At 50.3% G+C, this 19,632-nt stretch overlaps 3 protein-coding genes and 1 pseudogene across 6 annotated transcripts in view; 1 reads left to right on the top strand and 3 right to left on the bottom strand.

Annotated features, from left to right (window-relative positions):
* Nucleotides 1–16,137, bottom strand: part of LOC114670406 (ral-GDS-related protein-like) — a 117,135-nt gene extending 100,998 nt beyond the window's left edge. Inside the window, exon 1 of the mRNA XM_077951012.1 lies at nucleotides 15,047–16,137. The gene's annotated coding sequence lies outside the window, so the exon portion shown is untranslated. The remainder of the gene's footprint in view (nucleotides 1–15,046) is intronic.
* LOC114670397 (phosphatidylinositol 3,4,5-trisphosphate 3-phosphatase TPTE2-like) overlaps nucleotides 1–19,632 on the bottom strand; it is a 314,879-nt pseudogene that overhangs the window by 178,836 nt on the left and 116,411 nt on the right.
* Nucleotides 1–19,632, top strand: part of LOC114670308 (putative inactive beta-glucuronidase protein GUSBP11) — a 129,868-nt gene that overhangs the window by 84,028 nt on the left and 26,208 nt on the right. The window lies entirely within an intron of this gene.
* LOC144332002 (ral-GDS-related protein-like) lies at nucleotides 3,680–14,898 on the bottom strand. Of its 4 annotated transcripts, XM_077951009.1 has the most exons (13): nucleotides 14,758–14,898; nucleotides 14,147–14,326; nucleotides 11,976–12,148; nucleotides 10,412–10,605; nucleotides 9,971–10,287; nucleotides 8,987–9,202; nucleotides 8,512–8,615; nucleotides 7,950–8,019; nucleotides 6,319–6,393; nucleotides 5,757–5,831; nucleotides 5,142–5,165; nucleotides 4,667–4,788; nucleotides 3,984–4,158 (listed from the first exon to the last, which is right to left on the bottom strand). In XM_077951009.1, exons 1-13 carry the CDS (start codon nucleotides 14,896–14,898, stop codon nucleotides 4,119–4,121), a joined length of 1,731 nt encoding a protein of 576 aa, XP_077807135.1. In that variant the 3' UTR covers nucleotides 3,984–4,118. The 4 variants fall into 4 exon arrangements, with proteins under 4 accessions (XP_077807133.1, XP_077807135.1, XP_077807136.1 ...); XM_077951007.1 differs by lacking the exons at nucleotides 11,976–12,148; nucleotides 14,147–14,326; nucleotides 14,758–14,898 and adding exons at nucleotides 4,357–4,447; nucleotides 10,731–11,102 and having other exon boundaries at nucleotides 3,680–4,158; XM_077951010.1 differs by lacking the exon at nucleotides 14,758–14,898 and having other exon boundaries at nucleotides 14,216–14,383.

Below are 19,632 nucleotides of genomic sequence, written 5' to 3'. Positions count from 1 at the left end.
ATCGGATAGTCACCAGTGTCTGTTGTTCTCACTTTTGCGGTAGGGTGTATTCAATGTTAGCTCCACCTTATAAGCGAGAACATGTGGTATTTGGTGTTCTGTTTTTTCCTTATTTCTCTTTAGACAATGGCCTCCAGCTCCTTTCATGTTGCTGCCAAGGACATGATTTCCTTCTCTCTCTTTTTTTTTTTATTGGCTGCCTAGTTTTTTGTGGTATATATGTACCACATTTTCCTTTTCTGATCCACTGTTGACGGGTACCTAGGCTGATTTCACGTGTTTGCCATTGTAAATACTGCTGCCATGACCATTTGTGTGCATGTGTGTTTTGGAGAGAAGGATTTCTTTTCCTCTGTATATACCCCAGTGGTGGGATTGCTGGGTCAGATAGTAGTTCTAGTTCAAGTTCTTTGAGCAATCTCTCCAAAGTGCTTTCCGTGGTGTCTGAACTACTTTGCATTTTCACCAAAAGTGGACAAGTGTCCTGTTTCTCTGCTGCCTCGTCAGTGTCTTTTTTTTTTAACTACGTTATCCCCATTCTGACCAGCGTGAGATATATCTCATTGTTCTTTTGATTTATATTTCTCTGATAATTAGGTTGAGCATATTTTCAGTTTGTTGGTTGCTCATCATCATCTTTTGAGAAGTCTGTGTTTATATCCATTGCCTATTAATTATGAGGGTGGTTTTGCTAATTTATTTGTATAAGGTCTTTAAGGTAGATTCTGGATATTAGAACTTGGTCTGGTGCATAGTTTGGGAACATTTTCTCTCATCTTGTATGTTGTCTGTCTACTCTGTGGGTAATTTCTTGTGTTGTGTGGTAGCTCTTTAGTGTATTAGGTCCCACATGTCGATTATTGCTGTTGTTGCACTGTCATGTGGGGTGTTAGGCATATAAATGCTTTGTCAAAGCTGATGTCAAGAAGGGTATTTCCTAGGGTCTCTTGTAGGATTTTTGTACTTTGAGGTCTTCCACTTACATCTTTCATTCATCTGAGTGAACTTTGATACATGGTGAGAAGTAGATGCCTAGTGTTACTTACTCTTCTGCATATGGTTCACCATTTATCCCAAGACTATTGAAAAGGGAGTTCTTTCCCCATTACTCATCATTGTGTATTTCATGCAGCATCAGGTGGTATGAAGTGTGTGGGATTACAGGTTCTCTGTTCTCTTCCACTTATCCATGTGGAAGGAGGTCTCCAGAGTTTGAGTGCAATTTCACATCAGGGAGTGTCATGCATCCAATGTAATTTGGATTTCTCAGAATTTCTTCGGAAATGCAGGGCATTTCCTGGTCTCACATGAACTTCAGCATTGTTTATTTCTATGTCCTTAAAACCAATTAGCTCTCTAGTAAAGTTATACAATTAAAGAGTAGAGTGGGACATTTTAATCCATGCATATGTACCTTGTGTAATGATGAAAGCGAGGGATTGACTGACTATCTCTGTTACCTTGTGTAGTTATTATTTATTAGTTCTCTGTGGTTGCAATATTCAGAATCCCTTTTTTCAGCCTTTTTTGGAAAATATGGTAGGATACAGTTAACTCTAGACATCCTGCTGTGGAGTAGAACAGCTGAATTTATTTCTGTCATCTGAGTGTAACATGGCATCCATTTCCCAGTTCCTGCGCTGCCTCCCCAACCCCCAGGCTCTCTTCACTACTGTGGAATGTTCTACTAGGAGATAAAGTCATTTAGAGACAAAGTTGATCTCATTCTCACAGGCATGGAATCATGCCGTGTTTATTTCTCTCTTCCTGGCTCATTTCATGGAAGATCATGTCCTCCAGGTTTCTGTACGTTGTTGCAGATGACATGGTTTCATGAATTTCTATGGCCGAGGAGGATTCCATTGTGTACCGCAGTTTCTTTATCCCTTTATCTGTGCATGAACAGGTAGGTTGATTGGATACCTTTGCCATTGTGCATAGTGCTACAATTGCCATAAGAAGGCCGATATCTCTTCAACATAACAGATTTCATGCGCTTTCTGTGTGTAACCAGTGGTGGTATTCCTAGGTGAACGGGTAGTTGTAAAATGTTTAAGGCACCTTCAACTGTTTTCCTTCATGTGTATAGTAATGTACATTCCCACCAATAGTGTATAAAATCTCTTTTTCTGCACTTCTACATTGGCCACTGCCTGCGAATGTATGGTTTTTTTGTTGTTGTTTTTTTTTTTTTTTTTTTTTGGTAAGTTTCATCCTAATTAGAGTGAGAGGTATCTGAGTGTGGTTTGCACTTGGACATGTGTGTGATGATTAGTGAAGCTGAGCAGCTTCTCTTTGACCTGTCAGTCAATTTCATGATTACTTTTCAGATGTGCCTGTTGAGGTTCTTTGCCCAGTTTTGGCTTGGGTATTAGATTTTGTTCATTTTCCCAGAGTAGTGTTAGTTTCTCATACAGGTTAGATTGCAACCCCTTTCACAGATATGTTTCTGCTGAACTTTCTTTCAATGCGTAGGATGCCTTCTTTTTTTTATTATTATTATTACACTTTATGTTCTAGGGTACATGTGCACAATGTGCAGGTTTGTTACATATGCATACATGTGCCATGTTGATGTGCTGCACCCATTAACTCATCATTTACATTAGGTATATCTCCTATTCTATCCCTCCCCCAACCCCCGGACCCACCACAGGCCCCAGTGTGTGACGTTCCCCTTCCTGTGTCCAAGTGTTCTCACTGTTCAATTCCCACCTATGAGTGAGAACATGCGGTCTTTGGTTTTCTGTTCTTGCAATAGTTTGCTGAGAATGATGGTTTCCAGCTTCATCCATGTCCCTACAAAGGACATGAACTCATCAGGATGCCTTCTTTAATGGTTCATTGTTTCTCTTTCCCATGCGGAAGCTCTCAAATGATGTATAGTCCCATGTGTTTGTATTTATATTTGTTAGCAGTGATTTTTGTGTCCCATCCGAAAAGAATAAAAAATAAGAAAGAAAAAGTAATGCCAAATCAATTGCATGGCCTAAGGTTTGCTGCCATAGATAATTTTTGCTTTTGTTTTCTTTCTTTTTTGCAAACTGCATGCATAGACACAAGTTTTGCTGAAATAAACTCCCACTTTTCTTATAGGAGCTTTGTGGCTCCAGGACTGGATTGAAGTGTTTATTTTGTGTTGATTTGGGGGTATCATATTTCAGACCCTGAAATGTTGATTTCTTTGACTTGTTTTTGTCTGATATACCACAATGGGGCTTGTATTCAAATTAAGCTGTGGGACATCCTTTAGATATTGGGTTCAAACAATTCTCTCCTTCCTTGATGTTCCCTTAGGGGAGAGGTGTCAGAAAGTCTGGGAAGATCCATAGTGGGAAAAGTTTATCTGTATTTCCTGGAGACTCGTGGCCAGCTCCCTTGTGCACAGGACTTCTGGAGAAGGCCAGCCCTACCACTGGCATAAATACCTCCCATCTCCAGCCCTTCAGTAAACATTTAAGTGATTCATTCAATATTTACAACTTAAAAAAGTAGAGTAACCCAGTGGAACGTGAATTTAACTAGAATTTAAGTTTGAGAGTAACTGGTCAGTAGAACAAGTGACATAGATTGGGTGACATACTGTGGTTTTTCAGTGTTTTTTTGTTTGTTGGTTTTATTTTTTGTTTTCCTTAAACAGAGTTAGCAATAATTAATTTGAATAAAGAAGGAAAACATTAAACGGTTGGCAGGTGTAACGCGAACGCTATTCCATGACTTGTTCAGCCATAGCCTCAATTTGACATGCTAGACGATGAATCCTAAAGACTGGTATACGGTTACTGCACTGGAGTTACTGTTCTCATTCCAACAACTATAGAACATTCTGAATAGTGTTTTAAACTTTTATTTTAACGAAAGTTAAGAAAAAAAACCGTTACTTATACACTAAAGAAAATAAACATAAAATGGTTTCCCGCCTGACATGCAAAAGTCCCATGACCTGATCCTGGCCAGCAGGAGCAGCTGGTATTGAGGAGCGGGGTCAAGATATAGCTGAGCTGCCAGCCACCTAGATGTGATTTCCTGGTGTCTCCGGTCTGGGTGAAGGATGATGCAGAGCTGGTGTTCTGGCCAGCATCCCAATAGGGCCCCAGCCACTGCAGGATGTTTCCAGCCTACTGGGATTCGGGCTCCAGCTGACAGGACAGCTTGTAGCTGCAGGACAGAGAGGCAGCTGTGAGGCCACCATGAGCCACACATCGGGTCTCTTCTCATTGCCTGCCCAGCAGGAATCCTGGGTCCCCAGCAGTCCCCATGCAACAGGGCTTGATGCTGGCGGTGGAGTCATGGCCATAGGCTCTCTGCAGCTGTCCACAGGAGAGCCTCCTCTAGGCCAGGTGGGGTGGCTGACACCTGTACTGTCAGTACTTTGGGAGGCTGAGGTGGGTGGATTGCTTGAGGCCAGGAGTTTGAGACCAGCCTGGACATCATCGTGAAACCCCACCTGTACCAGAACAACAACTGGAGAACAACCGGACACGGTGGTGGATAGCAGTAGTGCCAGCTGCTTGGGAGGCTGAGGAAGGGCTTGAGCCCAGGAGGCAGATGTTGCAGTGAGCAGAGATGGTGACACTGCAGTGTAGCCTGGGCGACAGAGCCAGACCACATTTAAAAAAAAATGGAGAGCCTTCTCCCACCCTCTGCCCATGTGCCAGGCCCTCACCTCTCCTTTTCACTGAGCTGCTCCATTCTTGAGAAACAAGTGACAAATTTCTCCAGAGGCCGAAGCCTGTAATTCATGGCAGCCACTTGGAGCAGCTGCATTTCTTGCAGAACTTGGACCTCCTAGAGACAGAGGACAGGATGCTGACAGGGCCTGGGTGGAAGACACTGAGGGGACCTTTGGCAGGCAGGGAGAAGGGGCTGGTCCCTGGGGCCATTCTGTGAAGGGGCCCCATGCAGCCCCCAGCCTGTTCTCAGAGTTGGATGTGAACAGCCCCTCCGGCAGGAACTGGTCTTTGATTCCAGTGCCTTTCCCACTCTCTCCACTGGGATAGGTCTCCTCCTCCTCCTGTGTGTGTCAAACCCTCCCAGTAAACCTAAGATGTAGAGGATGGAGCCAGGGAGTGTCCTGCCCAGGGTGGACTGTGACGTCCACATCCCCAACCTCATCCAACGAGAATGCCCCAGCTGTTCACCTTCCTCCTCTTGTTGCTGTTGCCCTGGAAGTCAGATAGAGCCCATCAGAAAGGTCCCTGGCCCACAACAGCCCCACCCCATCCCTTCCCATGCTGCACTACTGCCAGGGCCACCAGGGTCAGGGGATATGCACATGACAGAACATGAACCTGCCTCAGGCTCCGGGCTCTAGGGCAGAGGGCATGGGAGCTGAGGCTCAGGGACCTTCTGCCCCAACCCTCTGAGATGACAGACAGAGAAACTGAGGTCTCTCATAGAAAGAAAGTGCTCAGTGACCCTGGAATTGCCTGCCCTTGGAAAGGCTCAATTTCACCCTCCTATTATGGGACTACCCTAGGGAGAGGCTGAGTCCAGCTCAGCCCACAGCTCAGCATCGTTGCAGTCAGGCAGCTCTGCAGCTTCACCACTCAGGGATAGGGACTGGTGACTGCCATGGAGCCTCTGTCAGTCAGAGGTAATGAGATGGGCCTGGCACCCCCTCCCACAGGAGCAGCTGTGAGACTCTCAGGAGAGGAGGTTTTCCAAGGGCTGAGATCTAAGGGCTCCGTCCAGGCCCCTCTCCTCCCAAGCCTCAGGATCCTGGTTCCCAAGCAGCCTGCCCCAGGCTCACTCACATCCAGATCATCCGGGATGGCCGAATCCAACCTGTGTAACTCAGTCAGAAAATCCCCCAGGAAGGGGACCACGCCCTGTGCCATGGAGGGGTGGGGAGGTGGGAGGGGTAGTGGTGATGAGTATTGACCCTGAGGTGAGGTGCCTGCCCAAGGCCCTGTCCCATGAAATCCCATCAGCCCCTGTCTCCCAGAACCCCCCTCCCCAGGTCTCCCAGTTGTAGCAGCCAAAGACCCTCAGCTACCTTTCCCAATTCTCTGCCTCCTCTATTCCAGCTGACCTCCAAGTCTGGCAGTCACTCCTAGTTACCTCTATGGTGGGATTTTAACAAGTCACAAGGGCCTGTGGTCCCAGCCTTACCCTTCCCCACATCCACTCTGACTTCTGCTTTCCCAGACCCTTGCTCTGGTCTTTCCAATGGAGGTTTTCCAGGCCCAGTGGCCATAGGAGGACAGGGCTGGGGAGGAAGCCCCCGCTGTCTTGATACGGAGGTCTCCAGCTGGTGGGGAAAAGAGCCCTGTCCTCTGATCCCCTGCGGTCCCTCCATGCCACAGTCTCACTTACCTTATTCTGCCTCCGCAGCCTCATCTGGGCTCTCTGGGGGTTCCTCTCCTGGGTGGCCACCTTAAAGCTCCCCGCCTGCCAGGTGTCAGGGACAGGGACAGTGAGGCTGTCTTCCCTTCCCCCAGTTATACCCCAGCCACCCCACACTTGGAACCCCAGGGACTGGCGTGAGTCACCTGGCACAGTGTTCATACCACTGGCCAGCTCCACACTCCCTGTGTGTGTCACCCAATCATACAGCCAGGCCTCCCTGAGACTGTTTCCTCTTCTGTAAAGAGCCATGAAAACCACAGCTACCTCACAGGGCCTCCTGAGTACTGTTTCCTGTAGCTGTTGTCATTGTTCTCCCCCTCATCCCTCTGAGGAAGAACCATTCAGGAGCACCCTCCAATTGCTTTCTCTTCTCGAACCTGATTTCCACCCTGTGAGGCCCGCACTACAGGCTCAGCATCCCTTCATTTTCCAGATAAAGAAACAGAGACCAAGAGTGGGCAGTGACTCCCCAGGGCCCCAAAAGAGAGGGCACCTCCTCCCCTACTGGAGGCTCTGTCTCGGCTGCCTTCACCCCACATCCCAGCACCACCACCCATCAGGGTCTTGTTCTCTGGAGTCTCTGAGTGTCTAGGACTCCAGCCTTGCAGAGTCGTGATGGGAAAGGGACAGGGCATTTTAGGAGACCTGGTTAAATGGCACCTGCGTATCTGAGCCCCACCGGAGTCTCTGCCACACAAACTGGGTTTGCGCCATGCCAAATCCACGGTTTGGCCTCGTCAGTGATCCCCCAGGGGAGTTCCATGCACAGAACTCTCTCTTCCTCCACTCAGGATGTGGCCTCCTGAGGCGACATCTCTGACGGATATGGCAGGGTTTTCCAGAATCCTGGGTGGGGTGGCATGTTGCCTTCTCATTTGCATGGAGTTTCGGAGATCTGGTTGGGGAGGATCCCCTAGGAATGCATGGATCCCCCAGATACTTGTCATGAGCATGTGTCACTGCTAACTGGTGAGAATCCTGTGACACGACCATTTTCAGATGTCTGCAAAGGGCAGAGCGGGGAGTCCCAGCAAGCACATACATGTGTCCTGAGTTTGCCCATTGGGACCCATAGCTGGGCAGTCTACGGGACTCCCTGGCACATGAGCTTCCTCTGTTGTTGTTTCCCCCAGTGTGGACTGCAGTCCCTGCCCATGGAGGTGCGCTGCAGACAGATGCAGCAGCAGAGGCCTGGCTTCCTGAGGAATTGCTGGCCAGTTTGAGGAAGGAAGAAAGTCCCACCTACAATGACCACCCGCCAGCCTGGAGGAAGCTCCATGCCAGCAGCATTGACCAACATGGGAGCCAGAGCCCTGCTAATGCTGCAGCTCATCACCGCCACTCAGAAGCCCAGCAGCCATTGCCACATCCCATTTCCAGGACCTCCTGTCCCCGTGCCCCCACGCGCCCATGGACCCACACACCTTTCCTCCTGTTTGCCCAAAGTAGGCATGGAGGGAATTTTTCAAGTGCACTTTTTGTAGGTAAGTCAAAACATTACAAAATAACCACTGCACACCAGGTCCAATGCCCTTCCAAACTCACTCTTTTCTCAGACCCTTAAACACTTGTGCCGCATCTCCCAGACTCCACTGTACCTTGATCAGCAGGTCCCTCTTCACTGCAGTGTCCTTTTTGCAGAGTTCTTTTAGATATTTTGTGCTCTTGCTATTGACAGAGGAAAGAAAAAAGGGTAAATTTGGGAATCACGGGGGAGATTTGTGAGTTCCAATCCCTTTTGTTTGAAAACTCAATGAATCTCGGCTTCCTGCGTGAGAGTTTCCAGTGGGGTAGTCTGATGACAGGGGCTCCAGAGGACCAGGGTGTGACTGTCATGCTCCTCCCCTGGCCCATCTCCACTTCACATGAGCCCCTGCGTGTTCACAGTTAGCTTCCAGCTGGACACAGTTCCACTGCTGGGTACAAACACCTGAAAGCCTCCAATTGGCTCCAGTCTGTTCCTGATGGTTAAAAAACCTTCCTCCTGAGTTAGAAATCCTTGCCTAGGAGTCCAGGGCAGCTTAGTGAGCACACCCACCAGCCCATCCCTACCTCCACCGTCCCTGTTCTCCAAGAAGCTTTCAGAGTCGTTGAGGGCACATGGGGAGACCTATGGGTCCCTAGGTCAACTCTGGTGCTCCCGTGGAGGGAGCTCCTCACCTGGACACTCCTGCCCACATCGTGTGTAGCCGATGTATTGGGTTGCTGCGCAGAGCAGAGACGATGGCGTGCACTGAGGAGAAGTTGTTGAGGCGTAGGCACTCCTGGAGAGGGAAGAGTGAGCTGTGAGGTCCAGAGTTGGAGTCTGACCCACTTCAGCCTCAGCCCCTCTGCTGAGATCTCCCTTCCTGAATGAAGCAGAGGCCCAGGGAGCCTCAGGAGGGTACACCTGGGGCTGAGTGAATGTCACTCATCTAGGAAGATTTCAGTTCAACCCAAGGAAGATCCCAGGTCAGAAGTGAGCAGCCACTACTGGGCCATGGGGGTCAAGGTCAGGGAAGCTCTGGGAAGAAGGGCTTAGGGGATGTGCAGGGCTCAGGCTAGAGATACAGATGCCAATCCTGAAAGCCGATGGCGGAGAAGAGGCAGTTCCCCATTTTGAGAGAGGGAATCCCAAGGCCCAACCATGGCTTACCCTGGCTACCTTGATCCAGTGCTCCACCACCCTGGCCCTGTCCTGGGCCCTCATGCTGTGGTCCCCGAGGCAGGAGGTGGTGACACAGTTGGTGAGCCTGTTGAAGTGTGCAATGGTGGCACAAACTGTGGGTGCCACATGCTCACTCCCCTTCTGATGTCGTTGGCCCCAGATGGAGCCCATGCATTCGTAGAGTTCCACCTTCTGGAACAGCTCCTTTGGGGGAGGAGGAGAGTGTCACGGACACAGCCCAGCCCAGCTCAGAGTCACCCACAGTCCCAGGCAGGAAGTGAGCTCACAGTCATCCACAGTCTCTGGCATGAACAGAGCTGGAGCTGAGAAAGCTTTAAAATATGCTCCAGACCTGTGGGAGTCCCTGCATTTGGTTTTCTGCCCACCGAGGGCCCTGAATGCATCATGGCCCAGAACCCAACAAGGGTGGAAAGTGAGAGTGACGTTTTCTTCCAGGCCATTCTCACTCCAAGAACTAGAAGGTGGCTCAGGCCTGCCCATCCTGAGGCCTCTACTTCCTCCCATCCCAATCAGCCCTCTACTCCTTCTCTCCATACCGGTGCAGTTTCCTTGCAGCAACTGCAACCTTGGGCTCTGTTTGGGTGTCTGCCATAGAATCTAATATGCATGAGATACCTAATAAGTGCTGAGGGTACTGAGGCTCCTGAGCAGCTGGGTGAGTGACCCATGGCCCTGCCTGCCCCTCACTGATCACCTGCCCTGTCCTGCTTTCTGTCCATCCCCTGTCATTCAGTCTGCACAGTCACTCTGTGCAGCTGGTACGGGTGATTTCCCATCTCTGCTGTCCACATGCAGACAGGGAAGGCTTGTGGGTGAGGAAACTCATCCAGATCCCATGGTTGGTAAGAAGTGGGGCTGAAACTGGACCCAGGGCATTGGCTGCTCTTCAGGGAGAGGCTGGTCTGAGACAGCTGGTGCCAGACGCACAGCCTGCAAAGCCCAGCTGCTCACCGCATCTATGAGGGTCAGCTGCTCTGCCAGCAGCCTGGGAGGGAAGGTGGTGATGTCAGGCCGCTCCTCAGTGTGTTGGCTCTTGACAGTCCCGGGACAGGGACAGGGTGACTCTGGGGCTGACTGTGGCTCCAGCACTGTTCCTGGAGGGGGCCCTTCCCCTGGTGCTGGTGCTGGTGTTGAATGTCGATATCCTTGTGCATCCAGGGCTACAGGTGACTCTGGCTCCAGAGCAGGCGGCAGTTCCGCCAGCAGTGGTGGCGCTGGCTCCAGGGCCAGCATTGTTAATGCGTGTTGCCCAGGAGGTGGAGCAGGATCTGGAAAAGGAGAAAAGGTCACCATTCCAGTCACTCCTCACTGGGATTTCCAAGTATAGAAATGACTGGATGGAATTTAAGGGAATTGTACCCCGAAAACACCAGCCCTGGAAAGTCTTCTCACCATCTGGCTTGGCCTCCTTGGGCTCCGGAAGCACCAACTGGCCTAGGACAATTCCCTGATGGTCCTCCAAGCCCAGTCCAGGCCAGGTGAAGGTCCTGAAGGCCAGCTTTATCCAGAAAGATGACCGTTGCAGGGCCTGGCCGCAAACTGAAGTGTTTTCAGGGGGCCAGGTGAACAAAATGGAGCCGGTGGTGCTGGTGATGGAGTGGACAGCTGAGTCAGAGGCCTGGCCTTCTCCCACACAACCCTCCAGGGCACCCTTGTGTGGTTCTGGGTCCCTGGCCTCTTGCTGCCTGTGTAGAGGACAGCCCCACCCTACCCCAAGCCATCAGTGCTGTCCTGGAAGGGGCAGACCTGGCCATGTAGCAGGGCTGTACGGACCCTTCTGCGCCCCAGCGTCCCACTGACATTCTCTTCCCAATGGCCCTGGAGCACAGCACTGTGCACCTGGGCACTCAAGACTGCAGCTCCAGGCAGATTTGTGAGCAGCTTGCTCATTAAAGCTCCAGCTCTGGTCCTGGGGTGAGGAGGGTAGGGGCAGATGTTGGGTGGAGGAGGACAGGGAGAGCTGGGAAGGCACGGTGCTGGGGATGGGTCTCTCAGTGGCCAGTTGTGACCTCAACCTCACGTCTCCTTTGCAAGGGACCTAAGTCTCCATTTACAGAACTCACTATTTGCCTCATGCAGGGGAAGTCCCCAGATGTCAGCCTTGTTGTGGGAATTACAAGACATATGAACCCCAGGGCTCCTTTAGTCTCTCCCCAGCCAGAGTCCACATATTTCCCCCCATGTTTTGTGGGTGAAGAGGCCCTTCAGAACCCTAAGTCCCCCCAGTTGATACTTGTTGGGCTCCGTCATTCTAGTCAGGATCTGGGAGGATGCCACCATACGTAGAGGAGGCCATGAGGGTTTCACCTCTAACATTCTGAAGATACCATTTGTTTATTGTGTCTACTGTGAGCACCTGACTCTGGGTAGAATTGAGGCCCAGGGATTGTCATCTGCCTTGTTTATGAAATTATGCCAAGTCACAAGAAGAACGATGCACAAATGAAGTGTTTTGTATGTATGTGTTGAATGAGTGAACCCCAACCATTGGAGAAACTCAGTGAGCCTCTCCAGATGTCAGAGTGGGCCTGTGGCTCCTTTTTCAGCATGAAGGGACCCCTCTTCTGTCTGTATCAGGGAGAAAGTCCAGCCAGAAGGAAACTCAGACATCGTTTACTAATGCCATTGCAGACTTGCTTTCTATGTGCCTTTCCAAACAGGAAGAGAGATGGGCCATTGTGGCAGAATGCTGAGAGCTGCTTCAGTGAGGTGGAAGAGAAAAGTAATAAACATGGATCACAGCACCCACAGCAGATTGTCCAGAGTTTTAGGCTCTAGGGACCCCTTTGTTTGCTGTGTCTTAGATCATTCAGTCCCTACAAGAACCCTGTGAGGTTCATCTTCTCATTACTCCCTGTTCCAGAGGAGCCAACTGAGGCTCCAAGAGGTGCATCTTCAAGACACAGCCAGTAGGGGACAGAGGCACCTCGGTGCCTTGGAGGGGATGGACACTCACCTTCTAACCAGTAGTTCCAAAAAGTGTGGCACGGTGATAAAGTCCCAGGAGGGACCCAGGCAGGTGGCATAGGAGGAGATGGGTTTAGTTAGAAAGGCTGGAACCAGGGACTCCAACAGCTTCTCCCTTGTGCTGGGCTGGAAAGTTGGCATCCTGCAGATCTCATTTTCATACTAGGGGGACAAGGAGGGACATGAGAGTCAGTGGTAACACCATGAACCACCAGAGGATCGGGATCTGGAACTCACACCAAGAAGCATCAACCCTTGAGGGACTTGTGCATGTGGAGAACCTGGGTGCCCATGGTGAAAAGGGTTCTAGGCTTTCAAGGTAAAATTGCATGTGAGGATGGGGAAGGATAAAATGATTCATGCCTTCAAGGCATCAGCATGGTGAATGTGAGCTGTGGGGCAACAGCACCCTCTGTATCAACAGCCTGCATGAAGAGCATCATCCCTGCACTCCTCAAAAATCACCCTCATGGTGGAGAAGAGGAGACGCGGGCTTTTGGATGTCAGATGCTTGCTCAGCAGCAGCCGGGTCAGAAGAGAGCACCTTCCACAGGGAGGACTGGATGAAATTCCCTCTAGGCCACCTGAGGCTCTGCTTCTTATATGGAAGGGAAGGGTCTGGGGAGGTCTCATCCCCTCCTTATTTTAGTGACAGCACACCGGACAAGATGCTCTAGAAGAACCCTTTGACTTAAAGGGATATGATTGTTTTTGTTCTTTAACATGAATGTGAGTCTGGAGAAACAGCTACGGCCATCCCAGCCCTGGTCAAGGGGAAAGTGCCAGAAGACTCCAGGGTGGGAGGAAGCGCATCCCAAGGCCCAGGATCTGCCAGGCGACTCGTGGAAGAGAAAACGCAGGCAGGTATTGAAAGCGGGAAAGGTTACGGAAATGTATGGTTTAAAGTGGAAATGAAACAAGGTGATTCTCTCTGCCACACAGACAGCAGATTGACAAAAAGTTAAGAACATGTTAGTATTCAGGGGAGGTTGTGTTCAAAGAAGCAGCTACGTTCAGAGGCTGCTGGTGACCCTGTGAGCAGCTGGAGCCCTTTTGGAAAGTCAACTGGCTACACCTGTTGAAACTTGCTATCTGCAGATCTTTTCACCCAGATTTCCCTTTCCCGGGTGTGTGTCTTCCGCAGGGGATTTGTGTATTTTATTGGTTGAATTGTGTCCCCTCCCCCAAATGTAACTGTTTCTATTCTCAACCCCAGAGACTCAGAATGTGACTGTGTTTGGACACAGAGTTCTCCAAGAGGTAATTCAGGAGAAGTGAGTTCATTAGGGTGGCCCCTAAGTTAATAGGCCTGCGCTTCTTACAAGGAGAGGTGGTCAGTGCACAGAGAAGTTCAAGAGAAGACCCTGTCCTGACTGAGACAGAAATCAGCCATCTCCAAGGCAAGGAGAGAGGCCCAGAGAAACCACCCCAGACTGACAGTTTGACATTGGGCTTCCAGTCTCCAGAATTGTGAGGAACCAGATTTCTGTGGTTAAGCCATTCAGTCAGTGTGCATGTTATGGCAGCCCTGGCAAACTGCTCCAGCCTATTAGGACACACATAGGATTATGCTCCCTGTAGAAAGGCTGCCTAGAAAGGGAATTTTATCACGACAGGCTCCACCAGCACTGAGAGGCTGACCCGCTGTGGAGCATGGCCTCCCTTAAGGAATATTACAGTGACATGCAAGAGTGCAGCAGCTTCCCGGTGTGTCTGCAGGGATGAGTTCTCTGAGATGACACTTTCAACACAGATGCATAGAGTAGCTTCACCTTCTTTTGTTGTAATCACCACCCCCCCAACTTGTTTGTGTAGAAGTGTTGGATTTTAAGTCCTGGAAGAGGTCAGCAGGGCAGGGGAGCTGCCTGTTGCTGGACATACACTTAGGGTGGGGAGTTAAAATGATAACAGTATGAGTATGTGCTACAATGTTACCATCATACCCAATTCTTGTAGCAACATGCTGAGATACTCCTGGCATAGCATCAAGTGAAAACAGGAGGATTTTCTCTGATCTTCCTCTGATAGGTGAAAGGGACTTTGCCTGTAACCAAGTTGCCACTGGGGACTAATGGCAGCCAGATTCCTTTGGGAGAGGACAGTGGCTCACTCAAGTGTGAAAGTCCTAGGACAGAGCCTAGGGAATCCCCATATTCGTGCTTGAGTCCTGGGCCCACCCTGGTTTTCTGGAATCCCTGTCTGTGGAGACCCTTCTGTGTCCAGTCTCACCCCAGACCAGCACTGGCCGTGGTTGGTAGCAGGGGGCCCCTGCCCTTCTTTGAAGAAGATGGAGAAATGGAATCCATCCAACAGCTCCTGCTTGATCTGCTGTGTGGAGCTCTGCAAAGAGAGTGAGCCAGGCGAAGAGGTGTCAGTGGCCTGCCTGGCTGACCCCATGGTGGGACACCCCCATTAGAACTCCTCCCTGGCGCCCCCTTCCCCAACAGGATTTGGCACATAGGAGCATCTGCGTAGACCTCCAGCCAGAGGAGCTTGAGATCTCTGGCAGATGACAGCTTGAGGTCCTGGGATTCAGATCTGAGCAGACAAACTGTGTCCTTGACACTCACCTTCCCATCCTGAAGGCATGGTCTGGGCTGTGAACCTGACATACTGACCAGGCTCCCAACCCCCGACAACCTACCTGCTCCTGTCCAGGGAGGGCCCCTCTTCTCCTGTTTCCCCCAAACACATGGGGAGGGGCTCAGCACTGCCCTAATGGGCACAGTTGAGGCCTGGCCTGGACGGGCCTGCCCTGGGCCCTGTGTTACCTGTGGGTGCCTGCTGGCAAAGGGCCAGAGGCGTCGAGGGTGAGGGTTGTACCAATGTCTATATTCTCGAGAAACAGTCTCATTTTGGCCTCTCCTGCGACGAGGAGGTCGGCAGCATGTTGGGACACAGCAGGAGAACATGTTGTTCTCTGGAGTGTCGACTATCAACTGAGCTGGAAATGGGGCTGTGTGTATAATATGGGTGCCTAGTTACCAGAATTCTAAGTTCTGTTGGGGTCTGTCAGTAAGGAAGTGAGGTCACATCTTGTAGGTTTCATCCTGTAAGCACCTCCTTTCCATAAGACCTACTCAAAGGCCCCACTGGGCTTCTGGCCGCTCACTCTCCCCCATCAACTCCTTACCTTTCACCATTATGCCAAAGTGTGCCCCTTCAGCACCTTGGGAAGACCTGGATGTAACCAGGGTCCCAGGTTTGAGGAGATAGTTCTGGGTCAAACAACCTTTATCTTAGCAATTGTGAGACCCTAGAGAACTCCTTTGGTGTTTTGGGGCCTCCCCAGCATGCACAATGGGGGTTATGCTAGCATCTCCTTCCTAGGGAACTCATGAGGTGTGTTTGAGATAGATTTATAAAACTCATGGTGTGGTGTTCCCTGTAGATAGTGCACACACTTACAGATGGAAGAAATACAAGAAGGGGTGAGAGGTAGCATAGAAGAGAACTCCAGTGGGACTGGGGTCCACAGTGTGTTCTCAGGAGAAGACACTTTTGCTCTGGGCCTCGTCTGTCATTCTACAACAGTGGAGATTGAGATTAAATGAAATTCAGACCTCCACCTCTGACATTGTACCTTCCAGTGCCTTCTCGTCTTATTTAGACCCAGATCCTGTGCCTCATCTCAGCCTAGGGTGGGCAGCATCCACAAAGACAGCATTGAGGGGTTAGTGACTCCCTTCTGAATGATGGTATATGACACAGATGATGGAGTCGCACTTCTGGGCTAGTTCAGGATGTTACAACAAAGAGCCATAGCCTGGGGATCTGATCAAAAACAGAATTATGTTTCTCCCAGTTCTGTCTGGAGGCTGGAAGTTGGATATCAGGGTTCCATCCTGGTCAGGCCTTAGTGAGGACTCCCGCCCCATCACTGAGCTTTTACAGTGCTGTCCTTTCCTTGGAGGATGGCTCAAATTTAGGAGCATGGGTAGACCTCCATTCAAACCCAGCTCCCACTTGTAGCTTGGTGATCGTGAGGAAGTCATAGAACATCCCTGTGCCTGTTTTCTCCTCTGAGAAATGGTGTTAGTGAGAATTGCTTCCCTTTTTAATCACAGAAAATAAAGTATGCAAAGAAGTAAACTTGGTGCCATTGGGTGGAGAGTGAGAGCCCAGCAAACCAGAGACATCAGCTTGCCCACATCAGTGGTGACGACTGCGGAGAATGGGTGAGGCTGGGGCAGGAAGCAGGCCAGCCTGCCAGAGCCCAGGAACGGGTGAAAGGTAAGAGTGAGCCCCTCAGTCTGAATTCTCAGGGGACACAGACATGCAGGGGCTGTAGGGAGCATAATCATCAGGTCTGCTCTCATTCCCCTCGTTCCCTCCGTATCTGACATGGTCCCAGGGCCCCCTCTCCCTGTGTTTCCTCTCTGCCCTGCTTTCTTCCTGGCTGCCCTCCCAGGACTCATTTTTGGCCCTGATCAGGTAGAGTCTTGAGGTAACTATAGGTCTGTTAGTAACTCCTCTGAGCTTCAACCCGCCGTTTGTTGAGACCTCTGAGCTTAGTCAGAGACCTCCTCCTCTGGGACCTGAGAGAGGGCTGGAGGGAGCTGACAGTGCAATGGCAGTTTTTCCTGGGGCTGCTGCTCCAGGGCCCAGTGACAGGTATCTGCTGAAGTGGAGCTTTCTTTTGGGTCTCTGGGGTTCTGAGGTGTGATTTTCCCTCTGAAGACAGGCGGAGCCCCTGGTGGGTGCCTTCGCCTCAGAAATGGGTCCCCCTGAGCTGGGAGCTGTGCTCTAGCCTCAGTGTGCTAGGACACCTCTCACCTGGCCCTGCCCATTCTGGCTTCTGAAGCCCACAGAGAGGGTCTGTAGAAATTGTTAGATATGAAAGGGCTACAAATAAGTCACAGGAAGTATATTTACATAACTCAGTGGTTTTCAGCCATTACTGTACTTTTATTCAGCAGAGGAGATATTTTAAAATGCGAATACTCTGTGTCACCCTGCGGAGATTTGGATTTATTTGATGGGGCAGATGACAGGCATCTTTGGTTTTTTGTTTGCTTGTTTGATTGTAACAGGATCTTGTGCTGTGGCCCAGGTTGTAGCGCAGTGGCATGATCATGGGCACTGCAACCTTGACCTCCCAGGCTCAAGGAATCCTCCCTTCTCAGCCTCCCAAGTGGGTGGGACTATGGGCATATACCACCATGCCATGCTAATTTTTGTGTTTTGTAGAGACAGGATCTCACTATTCCACCCAGGCTGTCCTTAAAGTCCTAACCTGAAGCTGTACTCCTGCCTCTGCCTCCCACAATGCTGAGTTTACAGACGTGAGCTACTGTGCCTGGCCCTGTATCTTTTAAGAGCTTCCCTAGTGCTTTGAAGAGGCACCCAAGCAAAGAAGGCTTTGCTTGCAGAAGGCTTGTGGAACCCTGTTGAGGCTGCATCTTCTTCACAGCCATCAGATTGTTCCCTGAGGTATCTGCTTAGCAGTGCACAGGCTATTTACATGGAGGGCTTTGGGGAGCTGTTGGGTTTGGGTTTGGCTGGGGCATGAGTGTTGGCTGTGGGATCGTCACAACCTGGTCCTATGGGACACCCAGTCTGGGATCCTTCTTCCCAGACCACCATCCTGCCTGTCACCGCTCCTATGGCAGGTCCACAGCTGCTTGCTGGAAGGGTGTTGGGAAGTATTGGTCCTCCAGCTGTCACGTCCTCCTGTTCGGCTGAATCCCAGTGATCCTCACTTGGAGTCTGGGTCTCAGAAGGGTGTGGCCCTGGGTTCTTGGCTGGCTGAGCTGGTGCTTTTGCAGCCTCTGGGGCTCTTGTATGTGAGTCCTGACCTGAGTTGCTTCAGGAAACTTTCACCCCTGAGGCTGCCTCCTGCCTAACAGCAGAATCTTTGTGTGGAGATCTGACTGGCCTCCCTGGCCACCATTCCAAGCCTGTCCTCATATTTTTATCCCTCTCATTTTTTCATCTTCCTCACCAAAGATAGGTTGCTTTATCTTGACGGTTTTGTTTTTTTTTTTCCATGTGGATTCCTGAACACCATCCAGCCCCTTGTTCTCTCCCCAGCCAGCTCACACTCATTTGTCACAGCTCCTGGCACTCCCATTGACACATAGAGAACAGCCCCCCACAGTGGACTGTGCTGTTCTGTTTGCACCCTTAAATTTATCTTGCTTACAGAATGCCACTTCTGCAAACTAGTCAAGAAGGGGGAAGTGGCTCGTGGATATGCACCCTTGCTCATCCTCTTTGAAAAGGTAACCAGCTCTGATTTCTTTTTTCTTTGAGAGGGAAGATCATTCTTGTCACCCAGGCTGGAGTTCAGTGGCACAATGTTGACTCACTGCTACCTCCGCCTCCCGGTTCAAGCGATTCTCTTGCCTCGGCCTCCCAAGTAACTTGGATTACAGGTACGTACCACCACGTTCTCCTAATCTTTTTTCTTTTTAGTAGAGGGAGGTTTCACCATGTTGGTCAGGCTGGTCTTGAACTTTTGACCTCAAGTGATCCACCTGCCTTGGCCTCCCAAAGTACTGGAATTACAGGCATGGGCCGCCATGCCTGGCCCCAGTTCTGAATTCTTAAGAAACTCTCGAGAGGTTCTAGGTCAGCACTGATAGACCTGGGTTCTGCAGTGCTGGGTGTGGTGGCTCACACCTGGAATGCTAGCACTTTGGGAGACCAAGGTCAGAGGCTCTCTTGAGCCCAGGAGTTTGAGACCAGTCTGCACAACATAGACCCCATCTCTACAAAAAATTTAAGATTAGTTGTGGCCAGGCAATGTGGCTGACCTCTGTAATCCCAGCATTTTGGGAGGCTGAGGTGGGTGGATCACGAGGTCAGGAGTTCGAGTCCAACCTGACCAACATGGTGAAACCTCGTGTCTACTAAGAAAATACAAAAATTAGCTGGATGTGGTGGTGTGCACCTGTAATCCCAGTTACTCAGGAGGCTGAAGCAGGAGAACTGCTTGAACCAGGGAGGCAGATGTTGTAGTGAGTCAAGATCATGTCACTGCACTCCAGTCTGGGTGAAAGAGCGAGACTCCATCTCAAAAAAAATAAGAAAAATAAAAAATAAAATTAGTTGGTTATGGTTGTGCTTGCCTGTAGTCCCAGCTACTTGGGACGCTGAGGTGGGAGGATCGTTTGAGCCCAGTAGGTCATGGCTGCCTTCTGCCATGATTGCACCACAGCGCTCCCACCTGGGGGACAGAGTGAGACCTTGTTTCAAAAAAGAACCCTTGCAATGATAGAAATGCCCCATATATGCACTGTGTGAAATGGTGGCCACTAGTTACATGTGGCTATTGAGGTCTTGATATATGACTAGAATAGCTGAATTTATTTAGTTTAATTAAAGATATATATTTTTTGACACAGCCTTACTCTGTTGCCCAGGCTGGAGTGCAGTGGCATAATCACAGCTCATTGCTCAACCTCCTGGGCTCAAATGATCCTACCTCCTCAGCCCCCCAAGTGGCTGGAACCACAGGCATGCGTCACCACACCTGGCTAATATTTAAACTTTTTGTAGAGACTAGGTCTCACTGTGTTGCCTAGGCTGGTCTTGAACTGCTGGGCTCAAGTGATCCTCCTACCTTGACCTCCCGAAGTGCTGGGATTCCAGACCTGAGCTGCCATGCCCAGCCTGGTTTAATTTCATTATACATACATACA

Source organism: Macaca mulatta, chromosome 10, assembly GCF_049350105.2.
Source record: "Macaca mulatta isolate MMU2019108-1 chromosome 10, T2T-MMU8v2.0, whole genome shotgun sequence".
NCBI classification, from domain to species: domain Eukaryota; kingdom Metazoa; phylum Chordata; class Mammalia; order Primates; family Cercopithecidae; genus Macaca; species Macaca mulatta.
The sequence above is the reverse complement of the archived record's forward strand: the minus strand, read 5'-3'. Positions and strand labels throughout refer to the sequence as shown.

Coding starts and splice junctions, on each gene's coding strand:
- LOC144332002 (XM_077951007.1), bottom strand. CDS start 10,909: ATGAGCAAGCTGCTCACAAATCTGCCTGGAGCTGCAGTCTTGAGTGCC. Junction 10,606..10,730: donor GACAGCACTGATGGCTTGGG/GTAGGGTGGGGC, acceptor CTCCATCACCAG/CACCACCGGCTCCATTTTGT. Junction 5,166..5,756: donor CCATCCCGGATGATCTGGAT/GTGAGTGAGCCT, acceptor TCTGACTTCCAG/GGCAACAGCAACAAGAGGAG.